General features: G+C 41.4%; 2 protein-coding genes across 4 annotated transcripts in view; both read left to right on the top strand.

The window, feature by feature from the left end:
• The first annotated feature begins 1316 nt into the window (after positions 1 to 1316).
• batf2 (basic leucine zipper ATF-like transcription factor 2) lies at positions 1317 to 21693 on the top strand. 2 transcript variants are annotated; one of them, XR_004898413.1, is made up of 6 exons: positions 1317 to 1826; positions 3167 to 3286; positions 5694 to 6804; positions 6854 to 7127; positions 14985 to 14987; positions 21683 to 21693. XR_004898413.1 is itself a non-coding variant. In XM_036005735.1 (4 exons), the coding sequence occupies exons 1-3, from the start codon at positions 1659 to 1661 to the stop codon at positions 6777 to 6779; spliced, it is 1374 nt and encodes a 457-aa protein (XP_035861628.1). In that variant the 5' UTR covers positions 1317 to 1658; the 3' UTR covers positions 6780 to 6804; positions 6854 to 7138. The 2 variants fall into 2 exon arrangements, 1 of the variants encoding a protein (XP_035861628.1); XM_036005735.1 differs by lacking the exons at positions 14985 to 14987; positions 21683 to 21693 and having other exon boundaries at positions 6854 to 7138.
• The window catches only part of ppp2r5b (protein phosphatase 2, regulatory subunit B', beta), a 41962-nt gene continuing 34170 nt past the window's right edge, over positions 15033 to 22824 (top strand). The window contains exon 1 of one of the 2 annotated variants that reach the window (XM_031288496.2): positions 15033 to 16516. In XM_031288496.2, the coding sequence (XP_031144356.1) occupies positions 16324 to 16516 (193 nt within the window). In that variant the 5' untranslated portion in view covers positions 15033 to 16323. The remainder of the gene's footprint in view (positions 16517 to 22824) is intronic. The other variant, XM_031288495.2, reaches the window with a different exon arrangement.

Below are 22824 nucleotides of genomic sequence, written 5' to 3'. Positions count from 1 at the left end.
CAATCCTGTATTGTACACTAATGATAATAATAAAACCTTGAATCCTTGAATATGCAGAGAATACAATGAATATTATTTTCAAGAGAAAATATGTATATTTAGTCAAGCAAGGGTGAAAAGTTCACTCCTGACTTTGGAAAAGTAGTAAGTAAAAAAACAATATACAAGGCTTTTCCCGGAGCTTTTAACTACAATGGGGAGAACAAGTATTTAATACAATGCCGATTTTGCAGGTTTTCCCACTTACAAAGCATGTAGAAGTCTGTCATTTTTATCATAGGTACTCTTCAACTGTGAGTGATGGAATCTAAAACCAATCTAGGAAAACCTGCAACATCGGCAGTGTATCAAATACTTGTTCTCCCCACTGTACATCTGTCTGAGCAAAACCCATGAGGACAGTGGCGAGCTCCAGAAAACCCTGAGTGACAGGGTGTGAAATGATCAATGCAAAATATAATTGTTACACGAGAAGCTGCAACAACATTGTGTCATTTTTTTAAAGAAATTTAAAACAATGTTTAGACGATGTGTTGATTTTATTAGAATTTCTCTTAGTCCCCTTCAGAAATTTCAAAACATCCTGCAATCCAAAAACCTTTCCAGGTTTTTCTCATTCATACAAAAAAAAGTTGTTTTGTCACAGGGGTTTCCTCCTGAACATGTTTTGTTTTACTTTGCTAAGACACGATTTAGCCATGCGCATATTAAAAAAAGAATAAAACTGTTTGATGTAAGTTACATCATATCCTGAAGAGAACCGGTAAAGGCTGTTGGCTGCTGTCTGGGGGTTCGGCCATTCATTTCCTGGCAGAAGTACTTGAAAAATCCCCTACACGTGAAGGGGCTGCAACCCTTATATGGTCATTCAACCCTGAGCTGTTCCTGTCTCCAAATATCTTTTCCCATCCATGTAGCATGGATGCGTTCATGTGCTATGGAAGTATTATGTAATACAACGAAAACCAGGGTTTATCAATGGAAGAGTCACATTAGAATAAAAACACTCCTATAGATTAGCGGGAGATCTGACAAAATATGCATACAAGTATATTATATTAAAACAGACACCAGCAGAGAAATGTACAAATAAAAGCAGTAGCCTGACCTGTAATTGCGGGGGAAACATCAGTAACATGCAAGACGTGTATTCGTTCTGTTCATTCTGCTTCCTTTTGGTTCTCCTCTTCTTTCAAGCAGCCACTTGAAAAAGCTACAACTTTTATCACTGGGTCAACTTTCAAACGTTGCTGCTTTTGAGCGCTTTTTGTGCCGTTACAGATTTGAACACTGAAACTCACAGACTACAAGTGAAGGCAACACAGACCTCACATCTCTTACCTCGCAATGGGTCAGTTTAAAAGAAAGAGAAACTGAAAGCAATCGCAGCATCATGTTGCATCATCGGCTGTCTGTTGCCAAACGTCGGTCGCTCAAAAGCCATCAGACACACTGGCTGAGCGCTTCACTCCGGGTTGCACGTTTACAGAACCAACAAGTCATCAAGCATCAGACATTAGTTTGCACGGAAATATAGCATTGCCTGTGTCACAGCCCATACTTTCATTTTTCATCGCGAGTCATTCAAAGTGCACATCGAGCTGCAGAGGCGCGCTGGTTGCGCGTCAACGTCAGACTTTAAATGGCAGCGAATTGACATGCGGGCGCGCAGCACGGATGATCCGGGCTGCCGGCGGACACAGACAACCAATCGGCCAGCCAGTGTGCTGCAGGCGGAAGATATGTCTCCGCTATTCATGGACACGGGGCAGGAGTCCAATAGCCCTGACTCGGGCTCAGCTAACGGGAGCAACACCGCTGGATCCGTAAGTACTCCTTATCTATTAATCAATCAATCAATCAATCATGCAAAAATAGACAATAACCACATCCTTTCATCTCATCACGGCTGCGCTGCAATATAAAAATAGGGTAACTCTTGTACTAGAATGTACTAGAACCATCACATATCCCATGTAAATATTATAGAAATGTTACTATAAAATGTAATGTGGGAATAAAATAGAATAGTCATACAAACTTATCACATTAAATGTTAATTATTTACATGTATCTTCCCAACAATCCATTATATTTGTCTTTTTCAAAGTGCTATACAGATATAGTTATTATATATATATATATATATATATATATATATATATATATATATATATATATATATATATATATATAAATCACTCTTATCCATCAAGGATAAGGTCCATTGCCTTTGGGCATCCTGTTGGGCTACTGGCCGAGACACAGCTGGGGACATTTATTGCACTCATCCCACCTCTGTCTCCCCTTGTGTTCTGTCACCCAACTGTCGAAAAGAGGCAAACATGCACCAAAAATACTTAGAATAGAAGCAGCCAATTATCTAAAAGCGGTGCATCAAAAAAGTGCATCGTAATTCCAAGTATTTAAGACGAGAATCCCTTTTACCTAATAATATATGGCGCTGTTAGAATAGTTGGCACCAGTTGTACATTATGTCTGATAATGATTGTCACTTGGCTTCAACCTGGATTCCGTCAGCTTGTTCATGCTTTGCTGCTGTTCATCCATCCTCTTATATGGGTAAATGGAAAAAGTGCACATATCTACATCTCATTTCTTCTGGTTTTCAGAGCAGATGACCTGCCATTTGGGATAAACATTTAATATAGACAAAATTAGTGCTTGTGGTCCCATTTTTGGTCCACTTGAGGCAAACCCAGTGATTGATGAAATCATTAGATGCAGCTTTGAAAGCTTTGTACGTTTTATGCCCATGCCTTGCTCCTGTATTTGAGCCTGGGAACCAGACGAATCTGCAAGCTCATATTTTATTTTCTTTGGCAGAGAATAAAAAGATAATTTGCGATTTGGTCAATGGCAATGTGAGCTACCAGAGTTTAACATAATGTGCTACAACACCACAACTTCCTGCTTTAATTACATGACCACATGTGATTTCATGTGATAGGTTTGTCTCATGACCTAACGAACTATGACATCCTTTAAAACATCATGCAATATCAAAAAGCTATTAATGTCTGCCTTAAATAGGGGATGCCCAAAAGAGCGTTATGCACTTGAAAAACACACACAGACTTAGAACATACTGTAATTAAACCTTGACGAGTTTGGCTAACCGTCTCTTTTGCATTCATCTTTACAGGAGAGAGAAGGAGAGGGACAACAGACGGCAAACCGAGGAAGGAAAAGACAAGAGAAGAACAGAGACGCTGCGAGAAAGAGCCGGAGAAAACAAACCGAGAGAGCGGACGAACTTCATGAGGTTCGAAACATTCATTCCCTTGTGCTTGTTCTCCCCTTCTTCCTTACACCATCACACAGTGACTTTCTGTCTCCCTTTCAGTCACCACACACACACACACACACACACACACACTGTGTGAATAGTGGTGTGTGTGTGTCTTGTGTAATCTGACAACATGCTCAAAGCCGTTTCTTGTAAATACTCTGCTTTAGGAGAAGGGCTTTCACTCCCTCTGGTTTGCCCTCCCATTGGCCCTCCCTTTCCTCTCTGACACACACACACACACACACACACACACACACACACACTCCAACCTTTTTTTTTTCCAACCGTACTACTCGTTTATTTTTCCTGAGGTGCAAATTCCACAGGTTGTCACACACACACACACACACACACACACACACACACACACACACGTTATGGGCACTGAGCCAACTTTCTGATTGGATTTAATGAAGCAAAAGGTGTCCTGACACTTCATAACGTGCACTGTTGAAAAGTATTTATTATTATATTTATGGATATATTTATTTTGAAATCAGATATAATTAGATCCAACAAGCTCTACTGTCATGCCTCTGAAAAAAGCAAGAGGTTCTTTTAAGGACTTTTTTTTTAGATATAGAGCTCTGCATTTTCTGGTGATACTTTAGTTTGGTTTTATATTGAAATGTGTGTCGTCATTATTAATAAGAGTCACCACAAATTCTCAGTATATGTTGTTGCTCAGGAGTAAGAGTAAAAATGACGCTAAAAGAATATTTGGACATTTTGAGAAATGCACATACTCTCTTTTGCTGAGTGTAAGATGAGACGACTGATACCACTACCGTACAGATATGATAGTGGTATCGATTATCATCATCATTCACGTGATTTATTAGTTTCAGACCATTAATACGTCACGATACACACACCCTTAAAATCTGTTATGACTGTTCTTATGACAATATGAAATCCAAACCTGTAGTTCACTGCTCTGCACCTAACCACATGGTTAAAGATATTTCTCTTTGACACTAATTACCTGTACAGTTGGCAGTTATACAGTTTACCTGTTATAGCCGGTTGGATAAGTGTGTGATTTTACAGAATTTATGAATGGGTGTGTGCGTGGAAGGAGTCCAGACTTTCGCTCTCTCTCTCTCTCTCGCTCTCGCTCTCGCTCTCTCTTCTCTTTCAGTTCTGTTCCTACAGGTTCATTTTTAGGATCTCTACCACAAACCAGTTTGACTCTAGAAAAATACAGAGTCGGTGTCAGCAGTTCATGGTTTAAAGGGTTAGCACAAGTGACGCACAACTGCATAGCACTGATCCTTTGACTGGGACATCTGGGACCTCTGTGACCTCGGTAGAATATAGTAGAAATGGAATCCTTATGAAGGGAAGCACCGTTCTTCTGAGCATTATTCAAATCTGTACTCGCAGTCATTGGTGCTCAGTGCCTGCTGCTGTGGAGCAGGGGTGTAACCATACATCGGTCTGGATCCATATATAGATTCAGTCATCAACGGTGCAAAGTGAAAATATCGATACACATCATCATCTTTAAGATGCGCCTTTATTTTGAAATTCCCACTTCATATTTATTCGTTTTATTCAAAAGAGTAGTTTGTTTCTCATTTAAATGTTTGGAAGAGCTTGGCAATGAAATTGCCAAATCATATTTTAGATTGAACTATTTGTGGATTGATATGAATGTAACTGATTGTAGTAAATAGGCGTATGGTATCGTCTAATATCGGCTCCAGGGCCCTGAATGGAATCAAATCAAACTCGTGCCGTAGCAGACTTTCTGTTATCAGTAAATATTGAATCGTTGTCCAAAGAATCGATATATCATATCGTAATAAAACCCCTACTATGGAGGATAAGGGTTTTCAGGCTGCGCTGAAACTTAATGAGTTTAGTTGATTGATAAACCAGGAGAAAACAATTCTAGAAACTCGAAATAGGAACAGGTTTATTTTTAGCCAATTTTTGACATTTTGAAACTTACCAACTCTGCACTGATCTGCATGGAATCACATGTTTTGCTCTCTCCACCCTCTGCTTTCATGCAGAACTTTCAGTACTGTCACTTACGAGCAATATTTCAGCTCTCCTTTGAGGTCTGGACTTTGGCCGCACATTTTGTGCTTTCTATTACAGCTTAAAGAAGAGCGTCATTAGTGTTGCTTAGCTGTAGTTTTTCATTACAGCAGGCCGGCTGTGATATTAGAGTATGTGTGTGAGTGGGATGTCTTTTGATGTATGTCTGTAATCAGTTTTTATGGCTGTTAAGTGTCACTCTTAGGGATAATAAAGATAGACCTGACCCAACTTCACATTAACTCTTGTCATTTCTGTCCCTCTCTCTTTTTCTACCTCCCTTATTTGTCGTACCCTATATTCCTGTTTCCCTTCCCCCTCTTCTCTTAAGGAGCTACAGTGTCTGGAGCGTTCAAATTCAGCCCTTAAAAAGGAGATTGTCGCATTGAAAAAAGACTTCCACCTTTATACGACGACTTTGGAGCGCCACAAGCCTTTTTGCTGCCTCAAAGACTCCACTTCCAGCTCCAGCTCTACAACCTGCTTCTCGGTTTCCCCCAAGGCCAACTGTTGGGTTGGCCCCAGCCCTCCTGCTGTCCCTCCCCAGGCCTCAGGCTCCACTTTTGCTGCTGCCCCTCCACTCTCTACCACCTCAACCCATAGCCTGGGTCTTCAAACCCGCGACTGTGTTGGAAGCGCACATCTCTCATCTTCAACTGCTACTCCTCCAACAACCACGACATTAGCCTCACCCAGCAGCTCGTCTACTGAACTCTCCACTACGTCCAGCTCTGTAACGGACCCTTACTCTGCCTCTTTCTCTGCTGTCCCGGCTCCTCTCACGTCAAGGCAGACAAACGTTCCGCCTGTCTCCACCAGCCTTGTTTCAAACCCTGAGGCCTCCATTTCTCTCACTGCAGCTGCTCAGCCTCAATCTGGGCAAAGCATCATCAATGAAAGCTCTGCAATGTCATCAAATCCTGGTTTCTCTCCACTTCATTCTGGTGCACTGGATGCCTTTCTAATGAAACAGGCCACTTTTTTAACTGATTCATCTAACGTAGTGCCCCCTTACTCCCATTTAGGAGCAGAAAACACAGATCTAGTAGCGCAAGGTTGTTCCATGGATGTGCCCCAGCTTCATCCATGTCAGTTCAGCAGAAATCCAATGGATTCAAGTCCACCAACTTTTCAAGATCCTCCTCTTCAGTCCCTCTCAGCGCCGCCTCCTGACTCTGCTTTTGCCTTAAAGCCGAGTTATAGCCAACAGGTCTCACTCAATCCTGTGTCTCTGCTTTCCCTGCTCACTGTCCCGAGTCCCCTTCATGTGTCTCAGACTACCTCCAGCATCTTTGATGGACCTCTCTCTCAACCTCCGCCCTCGCTGCCACCACTGGGGGATATCTCAAGAGATCTCTCCCTTTCTGAGCTCCTGGAGGTCAATGATTGGATACTAAATGGGACTAGTCACCAGTAGCACTACATTGCAAACAAAGACCAGCTTTCTTTTGCCAAAATGTTCCTTTTTAATTTATATATATATATATTTTTTTGTAGTTTAATCAAACTCTGCTGAGCAGCTACAGCAACAAGACGGACAGATTTGTACATCTGACATCTGTATGGAAAACCGGACATCAGAATATGAAAGACGGCCAAAACGAATGTCAAAATGGTCAAAGCCAATGCAGCAGAAGCAGAGATATCCCAGCTTTTAGTCCCTAGGTTGGGTCAAGCTCCAAAAACACTGGATCCTACACTTCCCACAATGCAACCAATAGCATATTTCTGGTTGGATGCTGGTAAATGCCTGGTAGATGTCACTGTGAGATCAGGGGGTTCTTTTCTCAGAATTGACAAAGCTTCTCAAGCGAGAGTTCCTCATTAATAACGGCAAAGGGCGCTGACAATTACCAAACGCCTAGCTGAGGTTTCAGAGACTTGAGTCAGATCAGTTTTTTTAAAGATAATTTTTTGGCCATTTTCGGCCTTTATTTTTGAGCTTTATATACAGCTGAAGAAAGGGGAGATAGAGGGAGAATGACATACAGCAAAGAGCAGCAGTCTCGGAATGAACCTCTATATATGGGCGCTCCCTCTACCAACTGAGCTATCCAGGCGCCCAGACTTTTTTTTTTTTTAAATAAAAAAAAAAAAAATGTTTTTTTACTTCTTTCCTACAGCTGTTAAAATCTCTAACTTTACAGGATACCTGCGTATACCCTCCACAACACCACTCGCCGAAACCTAACAATAAATGAGCTTCTTGCGAGTCCATAGTTTACAAGCCCGTGTAGATGAAATGTGAACAAACAAAACTATGCAATAAAATCCAGCAGTTTTTCAGTCTCGAATAAATCCGATAGGTCGCTGTTATCATTTCTTTAATCCAGAGATGAGACACCAAAAAAAAAAAAAAAAAAAAAGAAGACTCAACATTTCAAACTTTGACTTGTAATTTTAGATGGGGTGGAGTACTCACTTCCTTGAAACGTTAAGGAAATGTCATTAGGAGAAATTTCCATCTGTGGTTGGAACCACAGTGTGAAGTGCCAGAGTTAACCACACAGCCATGACCCAGCTGCTAATTATGGCCATTATTATGATTTTACGGCAGGAAACTTTATTCTTTCTTTTTCTTACACTTGTTTCTTCAGACACTTCTCGCACAGTCCTGTGTATTTTACTGCTAATACTAATTTAAAATACAGTCAATCCACTGATTGTTAATTTTTTTTTTTTTAAAGTTACAATTATTTATTTATCTACATTTCAGATGATGTAATAGATTGATGTAATTTCTTCTTCACTTCAAATAATAGGACTGCATTATTTCTAATTACTGTAATTATGCTACTATATGATAATTATTAATATAGGTATTTTACATGGCTTTGCTTGCAATGGTGGATCTCCATCCAGATAAAGTGGGCAACTGCCCAGGGCCCCAAACCCTCAGGGGCCCCAAACTCCCCATACCATTGAACGTGTGTCTGTTGGTTTGTGGTAATTTGATAAATTGCTAATAATGGTGCAAACATTTTTGTAATTGGTGCTACATGACCAGAGAAAATGAAGATAGGAGCTTTGATATTCCCTTTCGCTCAAAAGAAAACTTGCAACTACCAGAACGCACTGTGCTGCACCGGACCGATAAATGCTCGCGGTGGGTGACGTAATGCGAGCTCATCCAGCTAGTCAGTATTGACGCAGAATAGCAGCCGGCTGGTACAAACGATCTCGTATAACAGTTAAACAGTTAGCTGAAATATGTTTCTGAAAACATTTTAGGCAAGAAATAGGCAATAAAGTAACGTTGGTTTATAATTGATCTGCGCTGCCTAGTTTTACAGTTTACAGTTTATTTTGAGTTTGGTTTTTAGTTTGAGAGAGCGAGGGACGGCTGCCTCACGAGATCTGCTTCTATACTCTTTGTATAGCCACAGGCCCTACGGCCAGCAGCAATCCAAAGTCCAAATCCTCCTTTTGCGTTAAACGTGCCACTTGGAGGTTTTTCTGTTGGCCTGTGAGTACGGCGATCTGGCCACTGGTAAGATGGAGGGAAGTTTACCATAGTTCATTTACACATACTACCAACATTATTATGATACAAAGGTAGTTGAATATCGGTAAACACAATCGGTACATGGACAGTAAAATAAATGGACCAACAGATCCCGTTGCTCTGGACGGAGACCAGTGAAGGATATTAGAAGCACTTTTCCGGTGATGGCTGAGCGTTACTGCGCAGCCTCCAACAGAGAGAGACGACGTAAATGTGACGTGAGCAACGTGTCTGAAAGTTGTAAGTCTTCTGGTAGCTGTGCCAAGAGAAATCTCAATCATTCCCAATCTTGCAGAGACGGAGAGCGTAGGTATATGTAAGGAGATAACATAGGCACAGGCTAATTATTGCTAACTAAAATGCTAGTTAACATTAGTAATTCAATTTAAACAGCTAATGTAAGTCGAAACTGTCTGCGAGCTTCTCCTGTACTATACGGTAATTCCTCTACTATGCGACAGTAAGTTGCGTGATTATGACACAATCGTTAGCCTATTTTTACAAAAACGTCTGCTACGGAGCCATAACGTGAGGTACAAGGTAATGGAGCCTTTTATACATTGTCGTGTTTCTCAAGAAATAAACAATGGACAAATAGTCTTTAAACGCTTCAGATGTAAAGTTATTTGCTGTCAAAGTGACGTCAAAATGAATGGCAGTCAATGGAATGCTAACGGGAGGTGATGGCTTGTTAGCAGCAAAATGGCGCCATAGGAGGTTCGCGTTGTGGAGAGAGGCTTACCCCCTTGGTAAAGTATCCCTTTAACTAAATAACCCCAGAGGGTTGATAGGAGCTCACAGCTGATTTTTGCCCTGGGCCCCCAAGTGGTTAAATCCAGCCATGATTACATGGACAATCCAGTGACAACTCAAGATCTAATGGCTCACTCCTGTGGGTCTAAACCTATGATAATATTTGTTGTGTGATTAATAATTCCCTTATTGTGTTTATTTCAAGTGACTAAAATGAGAGAAATTCTTCTATTTGACTTCCTCTCTCTGTAACTGACAATAAGAGAACCATGGGGCTGCTCCAACCTGTTGTATCGGAACTACTGCTGGTAAGAAATTAGGAGTGGATTTTATTATTTTTTAAGTTAGGTAAACATAGCTAAGCTTACGCACATTGATTGTATTGAAATGACGATTTTGGTTTTTCAAAGGATGATTTATGTCAATTATTCTGCTTTATATACTCTATATCTGCAGGTATAGGATATATAGGAGTGTGTGCTCCACACAGACGTTTATGATTCAGGGTGAGGTGTATGAGTTGTGATTATTTTATATTTATCATGCATTAGATTAATATATTTATGCTGCAATACTGGTTGCAATAGAAAAGTTAATTACAAATAAAAACATTTTACTAAAACGTGTTATTTCACTTTTCCTCAATTAACAATTCTGTCCTATATGTAAAACAATATCCTCTTATCTACAATTAAAGTGAAGCTGCGTAACTTTTGAAAGAACATATAACCCATTACTTTTCAAAAAAATAAAAGTCAAAGTGTTATTAATTAGCAATAAAACACCCTTGATCGGTGCTACAGCCTTATTTGGTTTGGTATGTCTGGTAGATTTTGGTGGCGAATGTTATCAAACTTTAGATAGATGTTGCTGTATAACTGACAGGACTAAGTTTGCGGACCTGAGGAATCTTTTCTTTTCTACATATGCAAGTGTTGCACTACAATTTAGCATTTTAACATAAATGTTATGTGGCCACAAGTGACATTCAACAAGAGTTAGTCAAAGTTTAGTAGATTGTTTCTACCTATCCCTGCTAGGCACCTCCCTTCTGCAACAGTTTTGTTTTAGGCTTATTTTATTTTTGCTCATTTGTTTTATGTTCTACTGAAGGCTAGTATTCACGCTTTCTTTTTTTACTTGGTACACACTCTGTAAGTATGTATGGTCGGACCTGTAGGGGTGGAGTGAGTGGGAGGGAGGGAGGGTGGGATGGGCTGGTCTGTTATCTACTTGATATATTGTTGTACAATATCCCTTTACTCAGCTCTAGGGTTAATAGAGAGTTTGTTGAAAAAAAACGTTTAGTAGATTGTACACTGTTGTTCATGGGACATCAATATTGCAGATTATGGCTTACGTATAGACCATTTTGTCCATGCAAGTGGTGTGGCTCAGCGATGCAACCTCAGCCTGTCTCGGTCAGGCCACCTTTGTTCACATTCATTTCATTTATTTGTTTATTTGACAGGGACAGTGCTCATTATTCAAATGCAAAGTAACTGTAAATGAGCCAGAGTTAGCTCAGCAGGCTAATTTTCATTTGTTGTCCCTGGCCAGTTTTAAAATGGCAACCTAAAAAATAAAATACAATAAAATGATTTTGTACAGTCAGCACGTAAAAGCAACATACACAGACCAACATTCAGACACGCACAATGCACAACAAAAAGTAACGAACACAACACATGACAGCAAGCGACGAAACAAGACAAATCTGCAGGCAGGAAGCAAATGTGAACAGGCAGTCAGCAGTCTAATGTGCACATATCTGGTTATCAATAACCCAGTTCTTCAGCTGACCAGTAAAAGACCGAGTATTTACTTCTCTTATCTGCCTTTGCAACATATTCCAGTCTTTAGATGCTGTTACAGAGAACGCTGACTGACCAAAAGCACTTCTTTGAGTGGGAACGATCCAGTCCCCTCTTGTGGTGCCTCTGGTAACATGAGAGCCTGCTCTCTGAACAACAAATGTTTTCAGGTAAAGGTTACTATATTTAATCAGGTTTTCCCAACTTAAAAGTCTGTGTCTATTTAAAATTTGACAGCTGTGAAAACTGTTGGGTTATTGATCTAGAACTTTTAGAGTATGTTTATATAGAGTTCCATGTGGCTTCCTTGTGGATTTGTTAGCCTGAGCAAAGCTAGTCAAACAATATGTAAAATGCGAGACAATCATGGCATTCATAAATATCATAGCAGTTTTAAAGCTGAGTGATTGTCTGACAAATCTTACTCAACTTAAATCTAACTATTTTGCATATATTAGATATATTATATAGATTTGATGGACAGATTGAAATATCTCAATAAACACCCATTGGATGGATTGTCATGAGATTTTGTGCAGATATTCATGGTCCCCAGAGGAGAATCCTGACGACTTGGGTGATCCCCTGACTTTTTTTTTAGTGCCACCATCAGGTGTGCTTTTGAGTGAAATGCCATAACAACTGTAGGATGGATTGCCATGACATTTGTTACAGACATTCCTGCTTCCCTCAGGAAGAATAATAACTTTGGTGATCCTCTGACTTTTCCTCTTCTCTTAATTTGTCTAATACTTTGGTTTATGAGCAACTACTTTCAAAGCTAATGCCATTTTCAGCCTCAGCTGTACTTTGTTTCCTGTGCCAATTAGGAAATCGTAGCACACTAACATGCTAAACTAAGAAGGTCCAGCATATTGTAAGCATGTTTGCATGCAGATGTTAGCATTTTGCTCAAAGCACTGCAGCCACACAGAGCATTTAGTCTCGTTAATAGATTATACAGCCTATAAATTGGAATGTGAACAAATGTTACCAGATTGAATATAGACTTGAGAAGATGTTTGATAGATTATCGCCCAGTTGTTATAGAGTACAATGCAATAATAGAGTGCTGTTAACCAGAGTGTTTCTAAATGTCAGGCCGGTATTAACAGCCAGCAAATGAGCTGCAGACCAGCAGCGCTCCCAGCCACTTACCGGACTACCGGTCCCCCCGGTATTTTGACCCAGAAGGCTGAGCTCATCTGCGACACACAACATAAAGGAGGGGGGGAGGAGGAATATAGGAGGAGAGAAAGGGGCGCAGGCGCGTGGTATTAACGCACGCCCTTGTGCTGAATATAAGATGATAAGGCTGGAGAGTTTTTTTTTATGGTGAGAAGAGCAGTAAGGAGGGTTCAAGGGTGCAAACACACCAGCAAAACACATCCACTGCCAGCCAAGGTGTGACTTTGAGAGGGAGACGAAAGCGCGTGGATAATTGCGCTTTGGAGTGCGCGAGCGTGCGCGTGAGAGAGATAGAACAAGTGGCTTAATGAAGGCAAGAACAATGGATGGGACTTGATCTTCAAAGCCAACTACAACCCCGCGTACACGCGCAATCAACACACACACACACACACACACACACACTTAGAAGCGAGAAAAATGGGGAAAGGGAGGGGAGGAATGGGGGAGGCGGGGAGTCAGACAGAAACACTGATGAGCGTCAAAGCGGTGCGCTGCTGGAGAATCGAAGCGAATATTTCCTAACCGGATGAGACCGCTGGCAGAGGTTTGGCAGAGGTGATGCAGTGACAGCAGAGGAGCGCGAGGCACTAATGACGCATCTGTTTAAAATGAACCGGGTTTAAGAGGCAAAGCCAGGCCACATAAATAAAGGCAAATAAATAAATAAATCCATCCTATAGCGTCATCCGCATTGAGGAGCCTCACTCCTCTCTCTCCCCTTGCACCACCTTTGGGCTGAGGAACCAGTGGCAAGACCGTCAGAGTGAGATAAGTGAGCATCCGGTTACAGCTTTCAAAATAAAACCTTTGTTAATGCACCTCCCATGTGATTATGTGTGGCACTGAATCCTTTACTGCGTGGCTTCTTGTTTTTGAATAGAATATGTTGTGCATGTAATAGCCAGGTGTGTTAGTTCACCACTTCAGGAAGTTAAATGATCAGGGTGTTCTGGTGTAAATTTAGCAGGACTGTGGAGAAAATGATAACCATATCGATCTCTGGCTGTGCCCAGGGTTGAAATAACTCTGGGGCTGGCTATATATGCATGAAACAATATTTTGTACATCTGGGGAGAATACCGGGAGAAATAGTGGGCATTGTGAGTAATAGTTAGTATCTATATTCAAATATAAAGATAACTGCTATGACATTATTTTATAAGGGGAGGCTGCAGAAATATGTGCACAGACCTTAAAATAGAGAGACATTTGGGCAAATGAATGCAGATTCAATATATGGAAAATGTAACAAATGGCCTCCTTGATCTTTCTCCGCTGATGTCCACTGGCTCTTGCCGGATGACTTTGACTCCTTCTTGGTCAATACTGAGGGCATCATTTGTTCAGGGTTCAGTGTAATGTATGTACCGTATGTGTATTGTTTGAGATAATTAAGAGATCCTGCATCAAATAATTTGCTGTCATTACTTGACCCTTCAAATAGGCCCTCTGGTTCAGCTGTTTTGTTGAGTGAATGCTTGAATGCAATTAGATGCAGAGTCTGCCTCGATGGAACTCCAATGCAATCTTTTGAGTTCTAAGAGATCAGCATTTTGATACATCTTGCTGTCTTTCGGTGCTGAAACGCTGACCTCTGGCATTTTAAGATGAAAAAAGATTGCACTGGAGTTCTGAGTGGGAGACTTTCCTCTTCCTTTTTTTGATGTCTACCTGCAAGCCAGCGGCTCACTTCAAAAGACGTGTTTTCCTTCAGTTCTTAAGAAATCTTTTGATGTAAGTAAGCCTCACACTGCAGGCCTAGGTTTACCAACCTGTCTGGGGATAGGCTACTTTAACCTTACAGTGCTTACTTACTGTTGTTTGCCTTTTTTAAATTCACTGTTGGTGGAAATAAATTTACAACTTGAGTTGTTTTCCCACAAATAGCATGAACAGGTGTCAATGGGCAGATCATATATATAATTCAGGCTTAAAGAAAACCTTTTGATGTAATATTTCCTTTTTATTAGGCCCATGTAATCCTGGATTGCCAACTGGGCAATATAGGCAACTGCCAGTGACCCCCAGGGGCCCTGAAAAGCCCCAGGTTTACTCTACAACTGGTAGGCTAGGTTTATTAATTCCATTTGAAATACGGTAGTTACTAAAGCAAAAATATCATCTGGCATAATAACAGCCTTCATGAGTCTTATTTACCTGATCTTGGGGCCCTGTCTTGTAAGGGTCCTGTATAAAAATACCTTTTTTTTTACCTTTTGCGACACTGTAGGAACAGCATATGTCGTGCATAGCAAGTTATTTTTGACCCATTTGCTAATTTTTGACCCAGTAATCCAGCCATGAGTCAATTTCTATAAACCATTTTACACTTTTCATTTTCTCTATTTTATTTTGAAAGCCAGTGTGCCTAATTTCCGGTGCATTCCTGACTCACCGCGTGCTTCTTGACGCAGCTCGCTGAGGCGCTGTAGGACGACCGGATAACGGGAACCGAGAAGGGGGACAGGAGCAAAACGCGTCAGTCTGACAGACATAGACGGGGTGCTATTGTATAACACAGGCCTTCAGTCTTTTCACTCCAGGTTTCCACTTTCCAGGAGGAGCAGCTGCTTTCTGTTATTTACGTGTTCTTTTTTTTTTCTCTCACCGCGGAGGTAGAGACGGAGCGCCGCAGCGGGGCTCAGGGTTGCATCGGCCGCTGGCGGAGGACCTGCACATGTCGGCGCGGTGAGGGAGCGTTTGTTTCCCCGCCCTGATACGGTTGGAGGACGGCAGGAGGAGCAGGAGGCTTTGTGGAGGGGTGCACACCGCGACGAGAACAACATTAACCACTTCTGAGAGGAAAAGAAAATCAAGCAGGTGCGGCCGTTTGAACTGTCGAAAGAGGATCCGTTAAAAACGAGCGAGAAGGACAACAGTGATGCGGCAGCCGAGGTGGGCCCAGATTGATGATTTTATGATATCATCCACCGCCAGGACCGATCACTGATTTTATTGATAAGGAGCATCATCGAGGAGAAAAAGCTATAAACTGACCTGGGGTCCGTTTGTTTGTTTGTTTTTGAGCTGGATATGAGCAGAACAGGAGGTGCCTGATTACAGTGATCTTTGTAAGGATCTTTATAATTAATTCAAGAAATACATATCCAAATTTAGGCCGATGACAGTCTGTGTGTGACGCCAATACAGCAGCAGAGAGGCGTGTTTGTGTGTGTGTGTGTGTATATGTGTGCGTGTGTGTGTGAGAGAGAGAGAGAGAGAGAGGAGACGCGCCTGTCTGAGCATCATCTGGTAGCTGCACAGGCTACTCCTCCACTGGGATGATACACAAGCGATTTAGCATCTGTGCGTGAAATACAGAAGAATCAGGGATGCTGCTGATGCTGTTGCTGCCATTTCCAGTCCGGCTCTGATAGAGACAGCGAGGCGCACAGCACGGGACTGGACATCCACAAGATATCTCTCCTCACCTCTCTTCCGCCTCTGCACCTTCTCCCCCCCTGTATCTCTCCCCCCCTCTCCTCCTCCCTCCCTCCCTCCTTCCTCCTCCTCCACCCCGGAGCGTCTATTCATTCTGATCAGTTGATAATCCACCTGTGATTCAAGAAAACACAAACTCTTCCATCCTTACCTCCATTCTCTCCTCCAGTCACATACATCCTCTCAAGCGCCTCCTTACGCACTCACACACGCAAAGGCACGCGCGCACGCGCCCACCACCGCCATCTACAGCCATCATGGAGACGACCAAGCTGCCTCCGACCAGCCCGTCCTCGCCGACCACCAGCTTCTCGGTGCCCTCCGCGGAGAAGGTGGATGGCTTCCCGCGGAGGTCGATGCGCAGAGCCCGGCAGAGGAGGTCCCACAGCTCGTCCCAGTTCCGCTACCAGAGCTCCCAGGTGGAGCTCACCCCACTGCCCCTGCTCAAAGGTGAGACGCTGCTTCAGCAGCCATGGGTCAACGTATTCTAGCGCTAGGCCTACCATAGGGGATGAAGGGCCCAACAAGGCCACCATATACACACTGTGTTCACATTATATAAATCTTCTTTATTCTTCACACCTCCAACTGAATGCCATCTTCTGACTATAGGACACCCTAGATCAGTTCTGTGCAGAGGGGCTATTGATGCATTTACTATTGATACAGTACATGTCCACTGATACATGTTGTCCTCTCTGTGCGTGTCCTTTCTAACTGACAGAGGGGATAGCAATGGCTTTAAATTATGATCCGATGATCTGGTGGGAGCCAGTCTGGTTTGGGATTTGTTTAAAGGCCTGTTGTTGGAATATTCAGTTTTAGGGATGCAACTAACAATTATCTTCATTAAGAATTAATTATTTGTCAATTAAATTACAGAAAAGAGTGAAAAATGTCCTTCCCAGTTTCCCAAAGTCCACAACAACGTCTTCAGATGTCTTGTTTTGTCCGACCAACAGCCAAACCCCAAATAAATCCAGTTTACAACAAAATTTACAACAAAGAAAAGCTGTAAATCCATGGCGCTGGAGAAGCTCATATCAGTGATTTCTTGTTTGAAAAAGGTTTCCAAAGGTTAATTGATTTTCACAAAAGTTTTCATATAAAGTTTTTCCTCTTATCGATTAATTCAATAATTTCAGGTCTATTCTGCCCCTTCTTATATTTAGATTATACTGGGATTGAATTCCTGCTGAAGCAGATGAAAATCATAAAAAAATGATATTGTAGGAGGGATACCAGATAGGTAAGAAATGGTTAATATTTCGTCCAATCGTCCTCATTTTTTAGTAACGAACATCAACTCGATTACAATTTTGCGTCTACTTGATTGTGAAAGTGTGTTTTTTTGAAGAAAATACGCTTTAAACTGTGGCTCAGGATGCTTTTGTCTAAGCGTTCATGTATGCAGAGTCACTGAGCTTGATGTGTACCACTTACACGCTCATTAAAATGCAATATCATCAAACATCAGCTTGTCTCCGTGATTAGTTGATGGGGAAATGGGAGAAGCATCTCCTCATTAAGAGGCCTTTCCCCTTGACAGACCACTGGTGCATTAATCTAGATTAGATAAACCTCAAACAAAAAAACATAGAATACAAAACGTACTTGTACAAATTGTGGCTATGTGAAGATCTTGACATGCAGAATGGTATGACATCTCTGCGCTATTTTGCAGGTCTGTTGTTGCCATAGGTCTAATCCCAGAGCTGCTGTTACTACACAGAGACCACTTTGATCTTTGTGAGCTTGTTCAATATGTTCTCAGAATTCATTTTCAAAAATACTGTCATGCTGCCTACATTTCCTATTGACCCACCTGCTCAACCCGCAGACATGTCTGGGTGGGTGGGTGGGTGGTTTTGGTGTGATACAGACCAAAAAAGTAGGATGTTGTAACTGATAATTAGATTTAGGGCAATTCATTAAGAAAAAAGGCCAAACATTTTCTGGTTTCAGCTTCTCAAATGTGAGGATTTGCTGGTTGTCTCTGTTTAATGGTTGTAAATTGAATATCTTAGGGCTTTCTGGATGGTTATTTGACAAAAAAGACAGGACTCTGGACACTCTGGGTTAAGCATGACAGAAGATTCCATAAATGAAAAAAATCATTAGCAGCACCCCTACGGTAAACATCAGCATGTGGAGTGGGCAAAAAAGAACAGAAAAGGTACTCATTGATGATAAATGATGGTAAAGATGGAGAAAGATGGTCCATTCAAGTTCATACTTTTAAGCCACACTATTTCATTTCTGAATGGATAAAATTACAGGTTCTTCCTCTGTTTCGATCCGTAAGAAATAAAACACCCTTATTTAATTCAACATACCTAGATGTTATGCTGCAGTTATTGGTCTTGTATGACCAGTGTTTTCTCGTGGCTAATGTTAGCTCATGTTAGCAAACTTAAGCTCGATGTTGTTGTGTAACTGAGTCAGTTCACTAACATTCAAGCTCTTCTATTCACGTGCTACTGTTACGCTATGTTTTAGCATTTACCACAGTCGCTTTAACCCATAAAAGATATTTTCTTGCTAGACTTTGTGTTTAGACAGTGAATACATGTCAGAGATGTCCAAATCAATAGTTTTGTACATTTTCTTTTGGTCCACACAGAAAACAAGACGTATCCCTTCACGTTTCATCCCCTTTTCTATATTTACTTTCTTAAGCGCTGGTCTATCTCTATCTATTTATCTACGCCTCTTCCTCACCTTGCGTATCTTCTGTCTCTTACTTTGTAACCCGTGTGTGCCGTATATATTGTAAGTTTTAATATATGCCTCTGACCCCTTTTATAAGGTTACTTCCACTTAATGTAGCCTGCAATCTCTTGCCATTAACCCACAATGAAGAAAATACCTTCCTGCTCTTAGAGATGGTGCGAGGTGTGTGCATCTGTGTGTATGTGTTTTTGCACCTCATTTCACCAGCTTCGACTTCTCAGGCATGATGATGGAGGGTTTTCGTTGCATCTTTACAGCACCGGTTCGGTTCAGACCTCTCTATGCATACGTGCTGTTGCCTTCATAGACAGAAGTCCCAGTTATCACATGGCTGCTGCACCGCTGCGGCACTGTTCCTGGATCCCCAGGAGGAAGTGATAGTAAGATCTTGCAGCACCGGCACAGGAGAAAAGCCTGGTGGTAGTGGAAGTCTGTCACGGCCAGAATGTAGGCCAAGTGTAGACAGACTTGTGGGTGTTTTGCCCTCCAGGGAGTCACATTCCCATTGTTAATTTGCACTACACCTCCTGTTAACAACGGCACATCTCTTTCACTTTAAGCCCTGAGCAAAGCTTCATTCTTGTTCACAGAAAGAAACATAATATGCATATAACTATGAAGAAGAAGTAACAGGAAAAGCTGGTAAGCAGCATTGAAGGAAGGGAAACACCCTGAAAGCTTCTAGTGATGAACGTCCGTCGCCTTCTTATGGGTCATTTTTGTTGTTTGATGCTGTATTATAGACAACTAGCCAAAAGAAAAGTACACAGCTACAATGGTTTGACAGGAAGGAATGTTTGAAATGACCAACAGTGAACATCAAGTTTAAGATCTCAGTTTCAGAAAGAGCAGAAGCCTCAATATTTTTGGACTGATTTCAACAGTCAAAACGGGAATAAATCCATTTTATACTGATTCCTAGTCTCATTCGATCAGAATGCAATGCAGTCAAAGCTTGCATGTTTGCAGATCTGTCATCAGTAGTGTGTGAAACATATTGCCCCCTTTTTAAAACTTAAAAAGTTTTGAACCTGAAAAACTTACTACAGAAAATATAGGGAGTTATGTATGCGTTATGGTATTGTAAAGATTTCAGTATCTAGCTGTTGCCAGATGTACAAGACACTTGTTTCCCCATCGATAGTAGCCTCAATTGATCAGAATGCAATGCAGACACAGCTTGCATCTTTGCAGATCAGTCATCAGTAATGTGTGAAATACAGCCTTCAAAAATAACTGCTTTCTAACTGGAACAGCAAGACAAAGCAAAGGAAATGTTTTTGTAGTGCGAGTACATGAGGCAGGTTTATAGAAGTTTGGAGGAACAAAAACAAAGTCTATTCATTGGTCAATTCCTCTGCTAAATGCAGCTGGATCACTGAACGGACCAATTAAAGAACAGCGGGGATGGTCAAGGCAGCTAAATAATCCACAGACGAAGGTTGAAGCATACAGGGTCACTGTAATCCCCTTTACTGTACATTGTATTCATGTTTGGCCACAGGCCTGCAGCAAATGCACAGGCTTTTCAGCCCCGTCTGTACACTGTGTTCTTGGACTAGTGCTGGGCTTTAAAGTGGTTCCACTCTACTGCAGTGGACAGACAGTTTATGTCAATACCAATGAATATACTTGTTTCAAACACATTTAGGGTGAGTTTTTCCTTCAAGGTCTATTTCATAAAAGCACAGCACCCTTCTGGTAAAAACCAACCCTGCCTAATCTTTCGGTAGGCATTTGTGTTCTCAAGAGATTGATTATTTCCTTACCGCTATTGGCAGTCGCTCCATTTCAAGTGGTTTCTCTTCTTCTTCTTTTTTTTAAACTGTCTAAATGTTCTAAATGTCTAAATGGAGCTTTAATGTAAGTAATCCTGAAGATTTTCAGCCAGGGCCCCAAATGAGATGATGATTAAGTCACACGGAGACACCAGGTCTCCAAAAACTTAGTGTTTCTCTCTTACAAGTCAAGAAAGTCTCACATTGTCGTAGCTTGTGAAACCGCTCAGTGAACTTCGTATCTCACCTTGCCTGCTAGCTAGCTAGCTTAGCTATGTCCCACAACACATGTAACTTTATCTTACCTGATGTGTTTGATACAGCATCTTTTGATCTGCCGGGAAGCGAAAAAAAACGAGTAAGACCCGTTGCTCCTGTAAGTAACGTTACATCTGGGTCCGAAACAGCTGGCATCGTAGCTTCAGCTAGACATCACTTATGTGATTTTGGGGTGAGTATTCTTTCTTATTACATATATTATATATTACATATTTTCTCAGTCTCAACTTATGACAAACTGAGTCTTCCTTGACCTGCAAAATTATCTTTTAAATTGACCAACATCATATGTGTATTTCATGGCTCAATTCAAATGGGATCAAACAATTATTTGTCTCTTGCCATTCACTAGGGTACATATTTTGTTCCGAAATAAGGTCCCATGGTGGTCCACTGGAAGTGGAGGGACTTTGCCTCTCTATAGCATGAATTTGCCAACCCGATGTAAAATCTATTATGCCTCAGAGCTTATCATATAAGATGTTGTTTGTTTCAGATTGATCCGAGTTGATTATTGAGTTGGCCCTTGGCTTTCTCCCGATTGTCTCCATGTCTTCAGTTACACTGCCGCTCTCAGCGCTCCTCCCCAGCTGCGATGCTTTCCCCTGGGGCTACAGACACAGTCAGGCTTCCCGGTCACGGATGTTGTGCTGTCGCTGGCAGGCTAACCAGACCAAGGTCACATTCCTGCCCAACATCTACTCAGCAGATACACAAACTTATGAATAATATGTATGTCTTGTTAGCACACCAAAGACAATTAGCACAAATGTGATTCCGGTTGATTTTTTTTGGAACCAACTGTCTCTGCCTATCAATAATAGAGGATCCTGTAACCAACAAGGCAGCTCTACATTCCTTGCTTTGGACCTTGAGATATGCTATCAAATCCCTCTGTATAATCCCTCTGTATAGTTAATTTGTAGACTTTTTTCCACCTCTTACTCTGCTGCTCTTATCTGTAGCCTATAATGAAAAATACATCTGAATACACGTTATATATGCACTTCTGCAATCAGAATGTGATATGCTTTGCCAGTCCTTGCATTTTCATATGACTTACAGTAAGTATGAGTCATCCAGGTGAAAATACACTCTACACAGTGTATCTATGGAAAAGTATCCACCTGAGGGATAAAACATGTCATCAGCAAGGGCAGAAACATCATCACCACGGACAGAAATATCTAATATATGACAGGTAGAAACATTGTTACCGTAGACATTCAAGCATCATCACTGTGTAAAGAAATAGTAAGTAGAAATGCAATCACGTCACTGTAAGTACAAACACATTCACTGCAGGTAGACATATAATCTTTTGTGCGTAGAAATGTAATTACTAATAGAAATGTGATCTGGATGGCAAATCACCATGATCAGGGATGTAGGTTAGGAATAGGGTTGTCATTTGTGGTCGCAGTAGGTCAGCAATTCTATTCTGAGCCCAGTGAGGATAAAATCTTACAGAGGCACCAGTATTCATTTAGGCCTGTGTTTGTGTAAAGCTTGTATGTATGCAGGGAGATCATGGGACACTTTCTGGTCTATCTTGAGATCTTTGGGAACAGTGTTGCTGCCAGCAACTAACTCAGCAGGAGCTCAGAGAGAAAACACACAAAAACAGACTTTCTACTCATCTCGGCCCGGCGGCACATTCTGCCAGCCTTTGCTTCCGAACAGTTTAACTATGCTCACATTGCATTTTTGACTGCAGTAAATGGCGTAGACTTAAGCTGACATGATAGGACACCCAATACATTAGAAAGGTCATGGTATGCCTGATATCAATGGGCCTCATTTTCTGAATTTAAAATGAGGGTATCTGTATTTGGAAGTCACAAGATGATCATACCAAAACTATTTGTGTGAACTGTATGTCACGAGAGGTTCTAGTTTTGTTGTCCTACTTAAAAGAAAAACTTCATTTCGTCAGGCACATCATCTGATCTGGAAAACAGCAGCAGA

The sequence above is a fragment of the Sander lucioperca genome, chromosome 9 (assembly GCF_008315115.2).
Source record: "Sander lucioperca isolate FBNREF2018 chromosome 9, SLUC_FBN_1.2, whole genome shotgun sequence".
In the NCBI taxonomy this organism is placed as follows: domain Eukaryota; kingdom Metazoa; phylum Chordata; class Actinopteri; order Perciformes; family Percidae; genus Sander; species Sander lucioperca.
The sequence above is the reverse complement of the archived record's forward strand: the minus strand, read 5'-3'. Positions and strand labels throughout refer to the sequence as shown.